Source organism: Xyrauchen texanus, chromosome 46 (genome assembly GCF_025860055.1).
Source record: "Xyrauchen texanus isolate HMW12.3.18 chromosome 46, RBS_HiC_50CHRs, whole genome shotgun sequence".
In the NCBI taxonomy this organism is placed as follows: Eukaryota; Metazoa; Chordata; class Actinopteri; order Cypriniformes; family Catostomidae; genus Xyrauchen; species Xyrauchen texanus.
In genome coordinates this window covers 13,132,891-13,152,903 of record NC_068321.1, presented here as the reverse complement: position 1 = coordinate 13,152,903, position 20,013 = coordinate 13,132,891, and the positions used below count along the sequence as shown (strand labels likewise).

General features: G+C 36.2%; 1 protein-coding gene across 2 annotated transcripts; it reads left to right on the top strand.

Moving 5' to 3' along the window:
• The first annotated feature begins 1,244 nt into the window (after positions 1-1,244).
• On the top strand, positions 1,245-14,203 carry LOC127638442 (ubiquitin-conjugating enzyme E2 Q2). 2 transcript variants are annotated; one of them, XM_052119973.1, is made up of 13 exons: positions 1,245-1,524; positions 2,886-2,990; positions 5,154-5,276; positions 5,388-5,444; positions 5,647-5,787; positions 9,005-9,089; positions 9,214-9,274; positions 9,396-9,486; positions 9,591-9,649; positions 10,902-10,950; positions 12,585-12,680; positions 12,797-12,863; positions 12,956-14,203. In XM_052119973.1, exons 1-13 carry the CDS (start codon positions 1,366-1,368, stop codon positions 12,985-12,987), a joined length of 1,125 nt encoding a protein of 374 aa, XP_051975933.1. In that variant the 5' UTR covers positions 1,245-1,365; the 3' UTR covers positions 12,988-14,203. The 2 variants fall into 2 exon arrangements, with proteins under 2 accessions (XP_051975933.1, XP_051975932.1); XM_052119972.1 differs by having other exon boundaries at positions 5,647-5,802.
• Positions 14,204-20,013: the final 5,810 nt, after the last annotated feature.

The window sequence follows — 20,013 nt, the reverse complement described above, 5'->3', positions numbered from 1 at the left end:
ATGGGAAACGTATTCTTAAAGCTGAACAACATAATAAATGGCAATTTAAACTGTTTCTATTATAATTATTAAAGACAATTAATTAAACATCAAATCAAATCAAAACAATTAAAAAAAAACATCAAACATTACTATTACAACATAACTATTATTACTCTAATTAATTCACAACATGTACAGAGCTGAGATATTTTTCTAAAATGATTTGTATTAAAGAGAAAGAAAGTGATACACATCTGAGAATGCATGAGGGTGAGTAAATGATTAGATAATTTTCATTTTTGTGTGAAGTAGATATTTTAATCACAGAGTAAGACTATGTTACATACAAAATAAATAAAATAAACTATACTCAAGTACAGGTCCCTGTTTAGCTTATTTAAGAGGGGAAAATGAAGTTTGATGATGCATGTGTCCCACTTCACCAGTATTGTCTGTAAAAAATATGGAATTTGGAAAAGAGGAACTTCAAAGGTTATTTTACCCAGTTCTTCTCCCCAATTTTCCCACTTTATCAAATCTATAAAGGTATAATATCAGTTTATATGGCATTTGAATTATAATTAAAAGTACCAGGAAAAGTAACATTTTCAAAAGTTACCCACTTTGCCCATATTTGCCCGTATTGTTAGAATAGAACTTAACTTTGTAACCTATGCAGTAATCGCCTAAGCCTTTATGTAAATTTAAATTACAGACTCCTCAAATGGTGTCATGCAATAAACAAATCCAAATGCAGCAGGTGAGAATCTTGATTACAATAAAAATTATCTGAAAGCTGGCAAGTTTTTTCACTGATCAGTATAGCTGACATGAAAACTGCTCCTAAGAGATGTGAAAAGACCAGTCTGGATTTGTATCATTATCAGAATAGTTTTTTTGGTCAGTTGCTTATAGACATAGAAAAAACTTCAGGCACCAATACATAATAATAATAATAACTACAACAATAGTTTATTGCAATTATTGTTATAAAAAATATATAAAAAATTTATGTTTAATGTTAGTATTATTATTATAAGAATATTTATAATAAAAATAAAAGTATATTGTTATTATTATTAGTAGTAGTAGTAGTATTATTATGACAAATCGTACCAGTAGGATGGCCGACCGGAAATAAACAACATACATAACAGTTGGAAAATAAACAGCCTCCCATATATTGATCACCCTCTCACATAATTTCTCGGCGGGCGTTGTTTTCTACTCTGCCAGTGAGCCTTATACCCCACCCCCTCTTTGTTGTTTCTCTCCTCCAGTCTCGGCTCCGCACGCACGCATTCACTGAAATCAGCTGCGCGCTCGCAGTAGTCCATGCGTCCCTTCCCCCCGCTGCCTGGCTGCTGATGAGATGAGTGGAAGATGTCGGTGTCGGGGCTGAAAGCCGAACTTAAGTTCCTTGAGTCAATATTTGACCCAAACCATGAACGATTCCGAATAATCGACTGGAAGCCCGATGAGCTTAGCTGCCAGTTTAATGTGACGGGAGAAAAGCTACTGATTATTCACTGCAATATTACGGTAAGATTCACCAGTCCAGGCGAACAAGAAAAAGGCCGAGTAAAATAACACCCACCCACAACCCATTTGAGCTTCAATATTTACGTGTTTAGAGTCTTTATAACAAGAAAAAAAAAGCACTAGATGTTATTAATATCGATTACTTTCTCAAATGGATGTGAAAAGCACAACTCTTAGCACGAAGCTACATTATAGTGCTAGTTTGCTTGGCTAACAAAGTTACTACGTTAGCTCTGACTTTAACTTTGTTAGCTAGGTAAAATAGTCTGCTTATATAAAGGCTTGTTTACTTGTATCAAAGATGAGGTGGTTATTAAAAACTAGGTTCGTTGTTTTAACCTGCGTTTGTGTTATTTTCATGTTATGCTCTAAAGTCAGTTAGCAAATAATTAGCGTGTGTGCTAATTTAGCTGGGGTGATACTTTAGCTAGCTGACAGACTGAGGAACGAAGTTTAGCATTAAAGAGGGTGTAATCTTTCCGAGACCTACTTTTGTGTGATTCATAAATTGATTTTATTAGTTTAAACATGTGGTTATAATTTGGACTAGCCAATGTGTAGCCATTAGTTTACTCAAGTTATTCGTCTTACGAAGTCTGTTAAGAAAGAAGAAATGCGTACATTTAAAAGTATACAACTGTAGTGTGTTTGTTGCCAATTAAAGCTATATGAATTTGTTTTACATGGTTATTGCCTGAATTGTAGCACTATAGTACAAATAGCACATGTCCAAACGTTCTACTTGAACGGTCCTTTGGTGTTCAGTTGATGGTGTGAAGACAAAATGTGAATCTTTTTTTTTTTTTTTTTTTTAAATACCTTGAGATTTAAATAATTATGTATGATAGATTGATAGTAAACGTGATGATTGACTGTGTAAACGACTTGCAACGCGACATCACTGCAGGGGCACTAACTTGTGTTTTGACAAGGCCAGTAAGTTTGTTGAGCTTTTATCACTATGTGTGAGGTGCTATAAGGTCAGTGTGTGGTCTTGACAAGCAGAAAGCTATCGCCATCATTCTGGCTTTGAGTTGCCCCTGTGGGGACACAGAAATGGGAGATTTCTAGCAAGGGGATGGGAACAGAATGTTCACATGATTTTACACCATACCATTGAACCTCTGACACAGTTCTTTGAAATAAGTACCTCTACACAAGTATGCTACAGTCTTTTCTGGCTGTTAATTTTGACAACAACAGTTTGATTGATTGGTTTGGCTGGTATCAGTGTCAGTGAGCATGGCAACGTGGCTGCTACAGATTGACAGATCTAACTTTAAAGATTGACTTGAATAATCTTGCAAAAGGAGTGTTTTGATACAGTTATGAAGATGCTGACTTTAGCTATATTTTCATAGGAGTCTTACCCTTCAACCTCGCCAATATGGTTTGTCGACTCTGATGACCCAAGTTTGACCGAAGTCCTTGAACGACTAGAGGATGTTAGAAAAGGCAATACTTTGGTAAGAAATTGTCTTCTTTAGCGACAACTAAATAAATAAAAATGTGTGTGTGTAATGGACCCAAATGCACAGTTTGGTCAAGATGGCACTTGTTTTTATATCAACACCTGTTACATGAATTGCAAAATGTGATCAATTTAAATATACTTCCCCCTTTGAGCACTTTTAAAGATCTTTTACAAACATTTTTTTAAAGGAAAATTGTAATTGTTTTTATTGATCTGAGTGTATGTGTGTGTATATATGTTAGTATAGTAAGGTACCTTATATACAGTGAGGAAAATAAGTATTTGAACACCCTGCTATTTTGCAAGTTCTCCCACTTAGAAATCATGGAGGGGTCTGAAATTGTCATCGTAGGTGCATGTCCACTGTGAGAGACATAATCTAAAAAAAAAAATCCAGAAATCACAATATATGATTTTTTAACTATTTATTTGTATGATACAGCTGCAAATAAGTATTTGAACACCTGTCTATCAGCTAGAATTCTGACCCTCAAAGACCTTTTAGTCTGCCTTTAAAATGTCCACCTCCACTCCATTTATTATCCTAAATTAGATGCACCTGTTTGAGGTCGTTAGCTGCATAAAGACACCTGTCCACCCCATACAATCAGTAAGAATCCAACTACTAACATGGCCAAGACCAAAGAGCTGTCCAAAGACACTAGAGACAAAATTGTACACCTCCACAAGGCTGGAAAGGGCTACGGGAAATTGCCAAGCAGCTTGGTGAAAAAAGGTCCACTGTTGGAGCAATCATTAGAAAATGGAAGAAGCTAAACATGACTGTCAATCTCCCTCGGACTGGGGCTCCATGCAAGATCTCACCTCGTGGGGTCTCAATGATCCTAAGAAAGGTGAGAAATCAGCCCGGAACTACACGGAAGGAGCTGGTCAATGACCTGAAAAGAGCTGGGACCACCGTTTCCAAGGTTACTGTTGGTAATACACTAAGACGTCATGGTTTGAAATCATGCATGGCACGGAAGGTTCCCCTGCTTAAACCAGCACATGCCAAGGCCCGTCTTAAGTTTGCCAATGACCATTTGGATGATCCAGAGGAGTCATTGTAGAAAGTCATGTGGTCAGATGAGACCAAAATATAACTTTTTGGTCATAATTCCACTAACTGTGTTTGGAGGAAGAAGAATACCATCCCAAGAACACCATCCCTACTGTGAAGCATGGGGGTGGTAGCAGCATGCTTTGGGGGTGTTTTTCTGCACATGGGACAGGGCGACTGCACTGCATTAAGGAGAGGATGACTGGGGCCATGTATTGCGAGATTTTGGGGAACAACCTCCTTCCCTCAGTTAGAGCATTGAAGATGGGTCGAGGCTGGGTCTTCCAACATGACAATGACCTGAAGCACACAGCCAGGATAACCAAGGAGTGGCTCTGTAAGAAGCATATCAAGGTTCTGGCGTGGCCTAGCCAGTCTCCAGACCTAAACCCAATAGAGAATCTTTGGAGGGAGCTCAAACTCCGTGTTTCTCAGCGACAGCCCAGAAACCTGACTGATCTAGAGAAGATCTGTGTGGAGGAGTGGGCCAAAATCCCTCCTGCAGTGTGTGCAAACGTTTGACCTCTGTAATTGCAAACAAAGGCTACTGTACCAAATATTAACATTGATTTTCTCAGGTGTTCAAATACTTATTTGCAGCTGTATCATACAAATAAATAGTTAAAAAATCATACATTGTGATTTCTGGATTTTTTGTTTTAGATTATGTCTCTCACAGTGGACATGCACCTACGATGACAATTTCAGACCCTCCATGATTTCTAAGTGGGAGAACTTGCAAAATAGCAGGGTGTTCAAATACTTATTTTCCTCACTGTATATATATACACACACTTATTATTATTATTATATATATATATATATATATATATATTTTTTTTTTTTTTTTTGTATATTTGGAGTATATATCTTTTCAACTTTATTGTGAAACTATATGTGCTGCAGTCTTGACCAGGACTCCCTGGAAGAAGAGATTGTATTATCTCAATGGGGCCTTCCTGGTTAAAGGATATAATAATTATTATTATTTTGAAAGTTGCTAATATGTGATTATTAGAAATGCTGTTTCATAGTAGTAAGCAGAATTTTTTTAAATAGTATCACTTATTAAATGTGCCACTTCATTTTACGTAGCTCCTCCAGCAGCTGAAAAGGCTGATCTGTGATTTATGCCGACTCTATAACTTGCCACAGCACCCTGATGTGGAGATGCTGGACCAGCCACTTCCTGCTGGACCCATTAGTCAAGACAGGAAGGTGGGACAAACCTGCACAGATTTATGCAGCCCTATTACCCTCCCATCTGTTTTCTTGTTACAAAGATATTTCATTTAGTGCAAACTAATTGTTGGGTCATGTTCTCTCCAGCATGGAACAACAGATGAGGTGACATCAGAAGAAGAGGAGGAAGAGGAAATGGCAGAGGTACTATACATTAGGACATTTAAAGCTTGTTCACCCAAAAAAGACTATTCTGTCATCATTTACCCGTGTTGTTTCCAAACCTGTATGACTTTCTTTCTTGGAACTCAAAAGGTGACTATCACTTTAATGTGTTCTTTCGGATGTGTTTTTATGACAAGAAAAGTTATCAATTCATACCTAACACTTTTTCTTGTGGCAGCAGGATATTGAAGATCTAGACCACTATGAGATGAAAGAGGAGGAACCCGTTGATGGGAAAAAGTCAGAGGACGATGGCATCGAGAAGGAGAACTTGGCCATTCTGGAGAAAATCCGCAAGAACCAGAGGCAGGACCACTTGAACGTAAGTGTGCATTCGGTAAGGTACCTTTTTTACAATTTTGGGGGTGGGGTGAAGCTATTTTAAAATGCTTATAGTTATTCACACATTTTACACCACTGTTTTAACAATCTTGTATTTGCTCATTAGGGCTGGTAAAAACATAGATTTTCCGATGTGTCGTGTTCTTCGTTGAACAATCATAATATCTATTCTTAAATCCCAAGGTTGATCTTTCACTCTGTGGCAACTATCTATAATGCAAGTAAATGAATCGCATGTGCAACCAAATCTCATGCTATGCAACTAAAATGTCTATGATTTGCCACTTGCTAATACATTTTTGATTCCACTCACCAGTGATTTGAGTAGTATAGTGGAGAAAAAGTTATTAGCCGTTATTAGGGTTTCACCGTTACCACGATTTCTTCCGATATTGGAAATCTCTGTATCGGCCGATCCCATACCAGTGTTGTTTTATTTTTGCATAATCCGTTTAGAATATCTTTACATTGTGTGGAAGTAATTGTGTGTGCTCTTTAATATGTAAAGAGAAACAAACCCCTCTAACTACACAGTATTTCAATATAAATGTATAGCTTTTAACACTTTATAACACTTTATTATTAACTAGTATACTGGATAATGTAGCAGCAAAATTAACAATAATTCCAGAATAAGTCATCAGTAGAAAAGAAGCCCCTTTTTTTTTTCTCAACTTGTATCTGGACTTTAAAGGATTCAGATCTCGTTGAATTTAGTTGTAAGATATCAGTTCACTTTTCAATTTACAGTTATTTTTTTGGAACCCATTCAACTTAAATATTATCATTTGTAAACTACAAGTGATAATAATATATAAATTATATAAACAATTGTAATGTATATCTCAATCGTGCACCTTTAACTTTTTAAACCCTCTCGCTGAACTGGTGGGTCTGTTTGTAGGCAAGTTCACAGTAGTTTAATAAACTTCTTATTCAAATTCTGGTAAAATGCACCTCAAGTGCGATGCTAAATTCATATTATAAGTGAACCGAACTATTGAGCATCTACATCTGAGATGTAGTTCGTTAGTAGCACTCAAATACTGCGCACCGCGTGAAGGCTAAAAATAGCCGTGTGTGTTTGTAAACAGAGCAGCGCCATTCCCTGATGTGCTGGAGCTGCCACATGCATTTTATATATTTACTTATTAAACACAGTTTTTTGTGATTCACAGAGCTGTCGCACATCTTGAAGTGGCTTTGAATAAAATGCACGAGTCATATGAACTACTTTAATTGTGTTTTAATGGTTCTTTTATGTCATTTGTTTGGAGCGTGACTGTAACGAACATGACTAACACAGTACGGATTTGGATCTGGCTCATCGGACCATACCCGATCCGTCTTAAAACTTTAGTATCGGTGCCGATACTGATCCAGGTATCGGATCGGTGCATCCCTAGTTTAAATCAAAACTGATGTGACCAATTTCAATTCTAGTGAGACTTTTCTAGTTTAAAGCGTTATGGAGGAAGTCAAGTCCAACCTATCAAACAGTAGGCAGCTCTAACATGCCAAACTGCGCTGAGCAGGAAAAGAGCAGCACTGTGCTATGCGGCAAAAATAAAATCATTAGAAATCACCTTTACAAAATTGTTTCATGATTTTACATGAGTAAAAGTAACCTATATTTTTACAATGTTATAGTTTCATATGAAGTAATCTAAAGGTAGAATCTATTAGACCTCATTTTATATCAACAGCGGCAGTTGTAGTTAAAGTTTCAAGATGTGTTTCAGCTAGTATTTTTTCATAAATGCAATCATTTGTTATTATTATTTAAGACACGTACATATTACACAGGAGGAAAGGCTCCTCATAACCATGGTTAGCCTTTCCTCCTGTGTAATATGTACGTTCTGTTTGAATTATGTTTGAGATTAGGAAACAAACGGTGTAATAATGGGCTCATATAAGTAAATATGCTCTTCAATTTTTAAAATGGAGGGAGAGAAAGCTTCCTGTCGCTTTTGTTGTTGACATCAACAACAAAAATAATGTCACTTGATGCAGGCCCTTGTACTTGAAAACCATGAACAAAACTATGCAACATAAAAGAAATGCTACCCAGGATACATTAAATACACTTTACGGTTTTACTATGGTGGGTTGCCACTTGATTTCCAATGTAAAATCTGTCCTGATGCAAAACCAGTTGAGAAGCACTGAGTTAAAGTTACAGACAGGAGCAGTCTGGTTGTGCTGTCGTGCTCCTACAGTATATGTTAATTATTATTAATCATTGGACATTACTTTTAAAACTCACAGCTGATGTTATTTTTCATTTAGTAGTTAATGTAACATGCTATGCTAACGTAAACTAACATGCTTTAGTTATATAACATAGTTACATGCTGTTTATAAATCGGTTTATTATTATAACTCTGATTGCTTTATTTTATTTTCAAAAGAGAGACTTTGTTTTTACACATACTTCAATTAAAAAAAATGGTTTCAAGTTTCAATTATAATAAAGCATTTGTTCCACTCCTGTATTAACTGATAATAATTGCGTAATACCGTGAAACCATGATATTTTCTGAGACTGTTATCGTACCGTGAAGATCTCATACCGTTGCAACCCTAAAAGAGACAGTACCAATTAAGCAGATGTTCAACATATCATTGTATGAATACTTGTAAATAGTATCAATTATGCAAGTAAACATGAAGAATGTAACCAATATATGCAATTTCAAGACATTCATTGATTGAGTAGACTGAATTTGAATTTTTCAAAAGCTAAAATGTGACCAATTTGATGAAAAACTAATGATAAAAATATAATTTGTAAAATTAATATTTTCTAATTTTAACTGTATGTTTCCTTTTATAATTAACAACATAAGATGAGAGAGAATTTCTTTATATGTTGGCAAAATGGACATTGTATCATAAATGTACCCATATGAACCCATATTAAATCGAGATCCAAATCAAATCAAGAGTTTGTGAATCGAATCGGGAAGTCTGTATCAATACCCTGCCCTAATGCTCATTGGTAAAAGTAACTTTTTAGATTAATGAATTGTGTTTACTACTCTCCTCATCATTTGTGTAATGCACTAATGCAGAGATTTTGTTTTTATCTGCTATTTGCAAACTCTAATGTGTTCACTGAAGAATAATATTTAATATTATGTATCAATGTGCTGTATATGTTCCCTAAATACCTTATTGTGTTGGTCTTTTAGGGTGCAGTTTCTGGTTCAGTTCAGGCCTCTGACAGACTCATGAAGGAACTCAGGGAGATCTATAGATCACAGAGTTACAAGACAGGTAATTTCAGTCTGTTGTGCATTACAAGAATGACATTTCCATGTCTCACGATTTCTGTTTGCTTGACCTTGTTCAAGTGAAAAGATTAAAAACAGATTTTTTTTACCATTACATTCTGTCTAAGGTATCTATTCAGTGGAGTTAGTCAATGATAGCCTGTATGAGTGGCATGTCAAGTTAAGGACGTAAGTACAGATGCATAACAGCAATATCAAATATCATGTTGGTTGATGATGTTTTTTAGTGTTTATGTCTTTGTGTCTGGATGTTGTTGTTTGCATTGTTTTAAATTCTTCTGTCTTTAAGGGTTGATCCAGACAGTCCGTTGCACAGTGATTTACAGGTTTTGAAGGAAAAAGAAGGCATGGACTACATTTTACTAAATTTTTCTTATAAGGTAAGTAGTTTGTTTCTTTGTTCTACTGAAGAAGAAACAACTGCTAATTGCTGATGTTTTGATTGCAATGAGAGAGAGCTGAATTTCTATTTTTCTAATGGCAGGATAATTTTCCTTTTGATCCTCCATTTGTGCGGGTTGTGTCCCCTGTCCTGTCTGGAGGGTGAGCTTGAACCTTTAAACGTAGTCATGACCTACTAGGCTGGTTTACTTGTATGAATGACATATTTTTATTTTTTTTACATTAATTGACTATATATTTGCAATTAAATAGATAGGACTGCATGTTTCTGTACTCGTAAGACCTTTGTTATTGGTCTTCTGGGTTAAACACTCACATTTTTGAAAATAACATGAAAACACATAAATAAAGTGATATGTGGAAAATGTGATGCTAAACTTAATTTTATGCATCATGATTTAATTGATTTTGGAAAGGGTGTGAAGTATTTTAGACTATGATCAAGCCTGTGTGGGCTTGATTTATGCCAGCAAAAAGAAAGTGGAGAAAGTTTTCTAAAATTGATTAAAAAGAATGAACTTAACTATTTAAGTAAACTAGATTCAAGTAGACAACTCTAATTGGCTGTTTAAATATTGTTGTTTCTACTTAATTTTAGTTGAATTGACTCAAAGTTAGATAATACAATAACACAGCTCAAATAAAGAAGATTATAACTGATTCATGGTGAATCATAAAATAAATGTAATTTCCACAGAAATACATATACACTTGTACTTCAGTTGCACATGCACGAGGAGAACTGTGGTAGTTGGCAAAGTCCAACTTGACCAAAGGGAACACCGATCACTCGAATGGTGACCTCACGTGAACCGACTATTTGTAACAACAAAAAAACATAAATTACCCTCAAAGGGATAAGACCTCTATGAATTCTTAATAGCAACTATTTAAATGCCTCCATAAGTTCCCTTTGACCAAGGAAACATTACTAAAATGCAAGAGATTATGGATATTCTCCATAGCCTCAATGTTGTACTCAATTGTTTGAGTTATTAACACTTAAAATCTTAAATCTCTGGATTTTAAGATGCATAAGTTCAAGGAGCTTAGAGGTTTGATTTGTGAACCCCAAACTAGACATTTCAAGTAATGTTTAATTAAGAAAACTTGATTTTTCCATTAATGACAACATTAGGGTTTACCGTGTAGAATCCATAAAAATGGGATCCATTTTTATTTATATAGGATACATTATTGTCTTAAAAATCGTATTTGTAAATTAGTAAGGCAGCACATTTATATAATTAGCATGTATGTATGCAATTGGGAACTTAATTTTTTTCCTTTTTATAAAATTAAGTTTCAAAATTACAACATATAGTGGAAAAATTTAAAATTATGATCTGAGATATTTGTGCATCCTAATAATAAATGGTTTGTGTTTATCCAGCTATGTCCTTGGAGGAGGAGCCTTGTGTATGGAGCTACTTACCAAACAGGTTTGATTTTCCTGTTTATTATGGCTCTATTTACACCTTGCATTAACATACATTTTCTTGATTGGATCGCTGTCGGATAGCACATGACAACATTAAATGACAGGTATGACACAAATGCATAGAAGACACATTTTCATCAGATCACTGAAACCACATTCAGAGGTGATCAGGGACAGATTCAAAGAATGTGTAAATGCCAAAGTGTTTTTGTTATCCTTATAACTACACAAGTTATTACGTGATGAGGTCATGCTACAGTTAGGTTTGCGACGGTATACCGGTATCACGGTATACCACAGTATGAAAATTGACAGTTATCATACCATGTACATTTGCTTATCTACAGTAATGAGAAAAAAAAATCCAAACGGACGGAGAATCTCACCTGCACATGCGTATCTCCTTTCCTCCTTGAATGCCTATTAGACTCGTCAAATTGTGACACACACATGCCGCGAAAATGTCAGAGAGAAGCGAGGTGGTCTGCTTTAACTCTCTCTCTCTCTCACACACACACACACACACACACACACACTTATGTCAGTGTTTCTCAACTGGTGTTTTGCGACCCAAAAGTGGGTTGCAGGTCTATTCGGACTGGGTCGTAGACAGTAGGGAAAGAACAATGACATGTTCTCCCATTGAAGATATTTCAGTGGCCGTCCAAGTGATAGCCTATTTAGGACTCCCGAAGCAAATTCAATGATAAACTCGCAATCAGCTAAAGGCTTCTCTTCTGCACTTTCGCACAAGTGTAACGGAACCAGCTCACAATCATGATCTACTCTTCTTTCTGGCATGCGCGTGCAACAACTGGGCTTCCCTCGATATTGCGGCGCACAGACCTCAAAACTGATGTGACCAATTTCAATTCTAGTGAGACTTTTCTAGTTTAAAGCGTTATGGAGGAAGTCAAGTCCAACCTATCAAACAGTAGGCAGCTCTAACATGCCAAACCGCGCTGAGCAGGAAAAGAGCAGCACTGTGTTATGCGGCAAAAATAAAATCATTAGAAATCACCTTTACAAAATTGTTTCACGATTTTAAATGAGTAAAAGTAACCTATATTTTTACAATGTTATAGTTTCATATGAAATAATCTAAAGGTAGAATCTATTAGACCTCATTTTATATCAACAGTGGCAGTTGTACTTTTTATTCTGCCAGTGCAGTGTGAAGAACACAACAGACACTTTCATCTTGGACTCTTGTCACCCGCACAATTAACAATATCCCATGAATTATTCCATTGGGATACACTTGAAATATCTCGTTACTATCCTCAAATTCCAACTTGCTCGCACCTCTCCTGTTTTGTAATCTATGTGGCCCGTGCGACACACATGAAACCAGGCTTTCCTCTCGCGTTTCAGGTATGGAGCCTATTTAGCACATACAAAGTGCCATCAAGAGACCTCTGCAACCTGAAATTTCGCCATGACAGCCACCAAAACATGTTCTATGAGGGCAAAACCCTGACTGTCAAAGTGATTGAAAGCATTTCAATGATCCATCAATGTTTTCGGTTCAGTTTTCTATCTGATCACAGTGGGAAGCATTTTACTGCAAGGTGTAAACGCAATCCAGCTAAAGAATATCCAGATACTATCTTTGGTTTCTTCTGTTGATAACAGGGCTGGAGCAGTGCCTACTCAATAGAGTCAGTCATCATGCAAATCAATGCCACTCTTGTCAAAGGGAAAGCCAGAGTGCAATTTGGAGCAAATAAGGTTTGTTCAGCTCTCTTCTTACTTATCAAGTTCACTAGAGCTGCTCCCTCTCCCCCATACTTAAAGTAATGTTGAAGAACAGTTTTGACATTGGTCCTTCCTCTTTGTTTTTGCAGAATCAGTACAATCTTGCCAGAGCACAACAGTCATACAAATCACTGGTTCAGATCCATGAAAAGAATGGTAGGTATTGGTAGGTAACTTAAATGACCCAATTAAAAATGTGTTTTGATCTATTCTTACAACTTTTTTTGTGTGTATGTGTTTTTCTCTAGGCTGGTACACACCCCCTAAAGAAGATGGCTAGGAGAAGAATTTATCTGCTTGCACACTGCAAACATGGGATATCTGGTCAAACCTTTGCTTTATTTTACTAATGTTATTCGCCTCTTCAGCTTGAGTATGATGCTCCCTCGTGTAAGTGGAATCCATCAGCGGGGAAACATTTCCCCTCTTGCTGTCTAGAATAATTGGAAATTTGCATCGTCCTTTATCTTCTGCAAGGCTGGACTTTTTTTGACCTGATCCCATGCCGTCTGGATTTCTCTTTGTTTCTCATGATCATTTTCTTTCTCATTTATGTTTTATTACACTGATGGGACGTTCAGAGCCTTGGTACTAATAGGCATCTAACATGGAGTTTGGAAAAGGCTCCAGGTGTCCTGATCAGAGAAAGACATGTTTTTTTTTTTTGCTTTCTTGTCCTCACTTTTACTCTTTGGAGCATGGCTCTGTTCAGGATAAAAAACATTGATGGAGATGCTCGATGAAGATGCTGGATCTGATCTTCTTTGCTTTTAAAGGATGTTCTTATGGCCATGGTGTTTGGACTTTAAGTGGTGGTTTACTGAACTTAAAACAGGAAATGGATGCAACTAGAGACAATGTGAAGACAATGTGCCACTGCTCTTGCATCTATAAAAACTCCTTTTCTTCATGCATTCTGAGTTGAAACATACTGGTACATTTAATACTGATGTTGTCGAAGAATCGTTACTTGCCACAAATATATGCGCAACTTCTTTAGCAACCCTAATGTTAATGGTGATGGCGAGGAAGAGTAAATGGGGCAGTTATACGAATCTAGCTCCTCTTGTTTTTCCGCTAAGGATGCATTCCATCCAGTGTCCTTATGCTTGATTTTAGCATGAGGCTGATCTGACCAGTAATGGACAAATGCAAACTTTGGCTTTGAAAAGGGTGAAGCAGGACTTGCCGTTGCTCCATAGTTGAACAGAGCTCCACTTGTATACTTGTAAATGGATTTGAAGCGTCTTAAATGTGGTGTTTATGTGAAGTGGGGAAATTCAGACATTGGGACTCGAAATGAGAAAAGGTCTATGTGTCTGGAAAAATAATTGCTCAAAACAGGGGGTAATATCTTAAAAAAATGTATTTATATAAGTGATATGAATATAACTTCTTTTTTTCTTTTTTTTTTGTTCCCACCCCCAGTTTTGTCAACTCCTTGCCTATTTGAAAGATGTTCATGATTTCTGCTCCATTAAAGAACAGTTGTTACAGATTTGAGGTTTGCATTACAAATGGACCTCACATTATCAGCAGTACTTCATAATGCTTTCAAAAGTTTATCGGAACCTTCAGTTTCCTTTTGTGATCATAGATGTATTAAAATCAAGGGTGCAAGTAATCCTGTTCTTGTAGAACAACGCTACAAGAGCATGGACAATTCTCACAATGGCATTGTTTAATATACCTCCAGGATATGATTGTCCAGTATAGAGTCTTAATGATCAATGCTTCAACATTCAAGGTCAATATACATCATACCATACTATTGCTTTGTCACCTGCAACTTTGTGTTGCAGTGAATTATAGAAGTACATTTTCAGCTCTGATGGCTGTCAAAGGTTGTCGTATCTTTAGGCATCTCTCAGTTTTCAATGAAAACTCAGGAAAATCCATTCTGTTCTACAAATATTTTTGGTCCTTTTGTTTTTTCTGGCCTTGCTCTAGCTCGATTTAAAGTAGGTTTGAACAGCTTTCTCTTGCCACAAGTATTTTATCAAGGGGCTTGTTTTCATCATGATAATAAGTGTTAACAGTCAATGGTAATTGGATGATTCTGACTGCATTAGCATATCAGAAATGCCCTATTATCCTGTTCTCATTATGTTTACTGAATCTTAGTTCTTGGTCAAATTTTAGCACATAAATGTAGTTACATGTTGTTTGTCAACCCTCTAAAAGAGCAACTCTCCCATTTGTAAATATTGTGGGACATTTGGGTTGTGATTGTGCCTCTTGGATCTGCACAGATTTTAAGTTAAAACTCCTGAGCCACCAGCATCACATAACAGAGAGGCTCTTGGATACATAGCTTATATCTTTAACATGGATGCAATTTTAATCTTTTACTACAAGCACATGTAAATGTAATTCAAAACAGCGATTGCAAAAGGAATATATTGAATTACTCAAGTTATTGCTGCTGTCCTGTTTTAACAGTTAAGTGCTCGTCTTGGTTTCATCAGTGATGTACAATTAAAAGGCAGACCTCTCCAATTGATGTTCCTTTAAATAGACTTGTCATCTTCGTTCTCAAAAGTGAATGACCCAGGTTTGTCCGCATTGACATAGGTTACTTACATTGGCTCTTTCCTTGTCTCACTTTGAACATGAAGCTCACAGAAACAAATAACAGAACTTCTCTCCGGTGCCATCTCATAACAGAATGGGTTTTGAAGCTCACACTGATGGCATGCTTTCTCTGGTTTTTGTTAGGATTTTTTTATTTATTTATTTTTTATTTCAAGAGAATTTTGACCATGTACAGTATATTTGTAAACTTGCATCAAGTTTATGAATAAAGAATATTACGAGGAACCTCATTGGGGTTGCCTGTTATTATAAAATATTAATTTAAAAACCTCCATATACATTATAAGAGTAAGTGGAAAAAAAACCTTTGACCTTTACTATCCCATAATCCTTTGGGAGTTGAGCTGTCACATAGAGAACCTAAAGTCAGTGTATATATATATATACCAAAAAAAGTTGTTCTTTGTGCTTAAATGGTGCATGTTTAACAAAACCAGAGTCAAGTTAAGTCATTTTTATTTGTATAGCGCTTTTCACAACACAACGCTTTTTTGTTTCAAAGCAGCTTACAGAAAATCATGCTTTAACAGAAAATGAAACTAATATCTATGAAGTCTTGGGTCATCATTGTCAATTGTGTATAAAAAAATAATTAATTGGTTAATAATAATTGCATTTAGAACCTCAGTGAGCAAGCCAATTGTCTCAATTGTGGCAAGGAACACAAAACGCCATACGATGTTGGTTAATTGAAAACAATAACCTTTGAAGAAACCAGACTCCCTGTCAGAGCCAGTTCCCCTCTGCCTAAACAGGATGAATATAATGCCAATATTAGTTATTTGTGAGCAGTACAAGTCATGGTTTAACATTTGTAAAGTGTTAAGGGCCAGTGTTTATAAAAATAATTTGTATGAACTGTAAATTTAATGACTAATGTCTTTGAAGTCCATCCTGGATTAACTGCAGAAGTTAACATAGATGCATTGTCCTTTGTTAGTTAGCTGATGAAGGCTATTTTTTAGCAATTAAATGATAGTCTATGCAATCCATTTCAAGAGTGTAGTCCATCAATAAACAAAGCTCATGCAGGCAGAGATCAATGAGGTGCATCACAGTTCAACCGGTCATGTCGGTGGGGTCCATCCTAAGTCCAAGGTTCAGGCAGTGGCATATGTAGTATCCGATGTCTTACAGTTGGAGTTGGCATCAGTTCATCCTCTGAAGTCAAAAAACTGAAGTGATGTCTGGCTAGCACCGGCTGTAGTTTGTCATCATCACTCAGCAACATGTAGCAGTGGAGTCCCATACCAAGCAGGAATGGAGCTGGATCTGGCTGGCTCTGATAACTTTTGGATATAAATTGTCACCTGTGGGAATTGGTGGGTTATAATATGGGTTTGTGTTGCAGTGAGGGCTGGAGGGGGATAAAAGGGCAATCCAGGCCACTGGAGGAATTGAGAGACACACAAAGCCGTGATTGTGTGTGCTTTTTGTCCTGCTGAAAACCATTAGTTTATGTGTCATTGAAAAGTTTGTGAATCAAGCTTTACGTTTGATTGTTAAACAGCGCCGTGACACCTGCTGAAGGTGGCTGCTGGCTGAAGAATGCGATGCCAAGGGAGTGCTCGATCTGATGGTACTGGAGCAGTTCATCACCTGGCTACCGAAAGGAACAGTGGAGGGGGTCCAGTGCCACCAGCCGGAGTAGCTGAATGATGCAGTCCAGCTGGCTGATGACCATATGGTGGCGTATTCGGTGACCCCCCCGTTCCAGTTCCCCAGAAACAGGGAATCATGTCCCCAAAACCTGCTCCCGTGGAACGTTCAACCCACCAGGTTGCCCTAACCCACTTCACTTTCCCCTGCAGGCTAGTGAATAGATTGACGGGCTCTTAAACAAGCCTTCATAATAAATCTACAACTGATTGACAAATTCACTTGTGAAATGGATTGCTGTAAACTGTGTGCCAATGATTGACTTATGATCAACAATATGGTAGTAAACAATACATTATATTCTTTGCTTTATTTATTCAGCTGTATTCTAAAGCTGCTTTTTGTATTGTCTTATCAATGATTAACTCTTCTGCTACAAGAATGTAATGCATTTTAATTATCTGAATATTTTTTATTTTATATATATATATATATATATATATATATATATATAAGATAACTATATAATTATATATTGATATAAATGTATAATCTTTATATATTGAATTATTGTTATATGAGGGGCTTTCTCAGCAAATATTTGTATATGCAGTTAATTACGGTTAATTAATCGGAACACCATGTAATTAATTCGATTAAAAAATTTAATCAATTGACAGCCCTGCTAATTAGTTGACTTAATTGATTGAGCAACAGTGCTTCTAAAACTATTTAAGTTAACTAGATGCAAGTAGACTAAACTCTGATGTGCTATTTAAGTATTGTTGTTTCTACTTAATGATTTTAATCGAACTGACTCAAATTTAGATCATACAATAACACATTGTATGATCACTTTATCTCAAATAAAGATTATAACTGATTCATGGTGAATCATAAAATAAATGTAATTCCCACAGAAATGCATATACACTTGTACTTCAGTTGCACATGCACGAGGAGAACTGTGGTAGTTGGCAAAGTCCAACTTGACCAAAGGGAACACCGATCACTCGAATGGTGACCTCACGTGAACCGACTATTTGTAACAACAAAAAAACGTAAATTACCCTCAAAGGGATAAGACCTCTATGAATTCTTAATAGCAACTATTTAAATGCCTCCATAAGTTCTCTTTGACCAAGGAAACATAATTAAAGTGCAATGGATTATGGGTATCCCCCATAGCCTCAGTGGTGTTCTCAATAGCTTGAGTTATTTACACTTAAAATCTTAAATCTCTGGATTTTTAAGAAATACAAGTTCAAGGAGCTTAGATGTTTGAGCTGTGACTTGTGAAACTTGACATTTCAATTGATTTTTAATTAAGACTTTTTTATTGTTCTAGTAATGACAACATTAGGGTTTACTGTTTACTAACTGTTGGCACATGTATGTCTTAAAACAAAAGATGGCATGTAGAGTTGAAGTGAAAACATGTTATTATTGTCCCTGCTCTCCTCTAGTCTAACAAAAAGATTACATGAATTGCAAAATGTTCTTGCCACGTGGGGTAGCTGTTTGCCATTCTTGAAAGCTTGTAGTTCTTTCTCTCTAATAAACAGCTGTACTGAATTGGACTAAAACATCATAACTCTAGCATTCACTAGGCCCCTTAGAAGGTAGAATGATTTTAAGGTTTGTTTTGGAGTGTAGATTAAATGTATTGTTTGCTTGTTAATGAACTAAAATTGTTAGCCAACTTGGGTGTCATTGTTCTTAAAAATACATTGCATGCATCTTTTACACCAACTGTAATGTTTTGTACTATTATTTTCAATTCCCCAATACAATTTTCTATTTGGTGTTTAATTAAGGTGCTTGTTTCCATTGCAATAATTAGTGTTAAAGGCCAATGGTAATCTGAGGGCTCCAGCTGTAAAACATATCAGAAATGCCCGATTACCTGGTTCCCATGATGTTTAGGAGTACTTGATCAAATGGGGCTTTTTTGAAAAAATAAATGGCTGTGTGCAAAACCACACCGTGTTCAATAAATGAGGTGCAGACGGTCCACTCGTTAGTGATGAGCGAAACGAAAAAGTCTCTCAGGAAGTGTCTCAGCTGTTGGCCGCACACGGCTACCACAGGACCTACCAACAGTGTAGGGAAAAGTTAAAAACACTTAAAAGTGACTACAGAACCATCAAAGAAATGTGGAAGTGGTTCGACCAAATGGACGCTATCTAAACCGGCAAGCAATGGGAGGGAGAGAGCCCTGGACTGATGTTGATCCACGATGGAGGATGGTACGTTTTGTTACATTAACTCTATACTCTGCTTGAAAGAACATATTTTTAAACATAACTTGCACTAAACTGCACTGTTGCAATGCTGTCTTTGGATGGCAGGAGTGCTAGTAAAAACAAACTTGATAAACTATTCTTGGGTAAAATTGACACAACTAGCAGGATATTAATATTGTATTAACGCAGATCCATGTTTTAAAAGAACTGAGTGGAAAACATGTAATGGAAACAGGGTTCGGGAGTAATGGAATACATGTAACTGGATTATGTATTTAAAATACAAAATATAAGTAAGTATTCCACTACAGTTACAAATTAAATCATTGCTAATTAGAATACAGTTACATTCAAAAAGTATTTTGAATACTGAAGAGATTACTTTTCATTTTATTGTCATTTGTTTCATTTAATATTTAGTCCTTTCAGATGGAAAACATTTTAAAAATGATGTGATCCAAAGTGCATTTGAACAGCGGTGAAACACTTTCTTATGATGTGTTACATTTCATACGAGCAGACAGAGAAGTAAGTTTGAAGTGTTTGGAGCAGAAGAAATTTAAATAAACCTTGTGTAAATTGTCAGATTTATGCTAAGCTAAAATACTATTTCTAACCATTTTACCAGTATTTGAGTTTTTATAGTCAAAACATGTGAAAAAATCTACCAGTGCTGAAGAAGTAATCCAAAGTATTTAGAAATACGTTACTGACCTTGAGTAATCTAACGGAATATGTTACAAATGACATTTTACAGCATGTATTCTGTAATCTGTAGTGGAATACATTTCAAAAGTAACCCTCCCAACCATGAATGGAAACAATTACAATAGGAAGGAATTAAAGTTCAAAGTCATTGTGCTTGG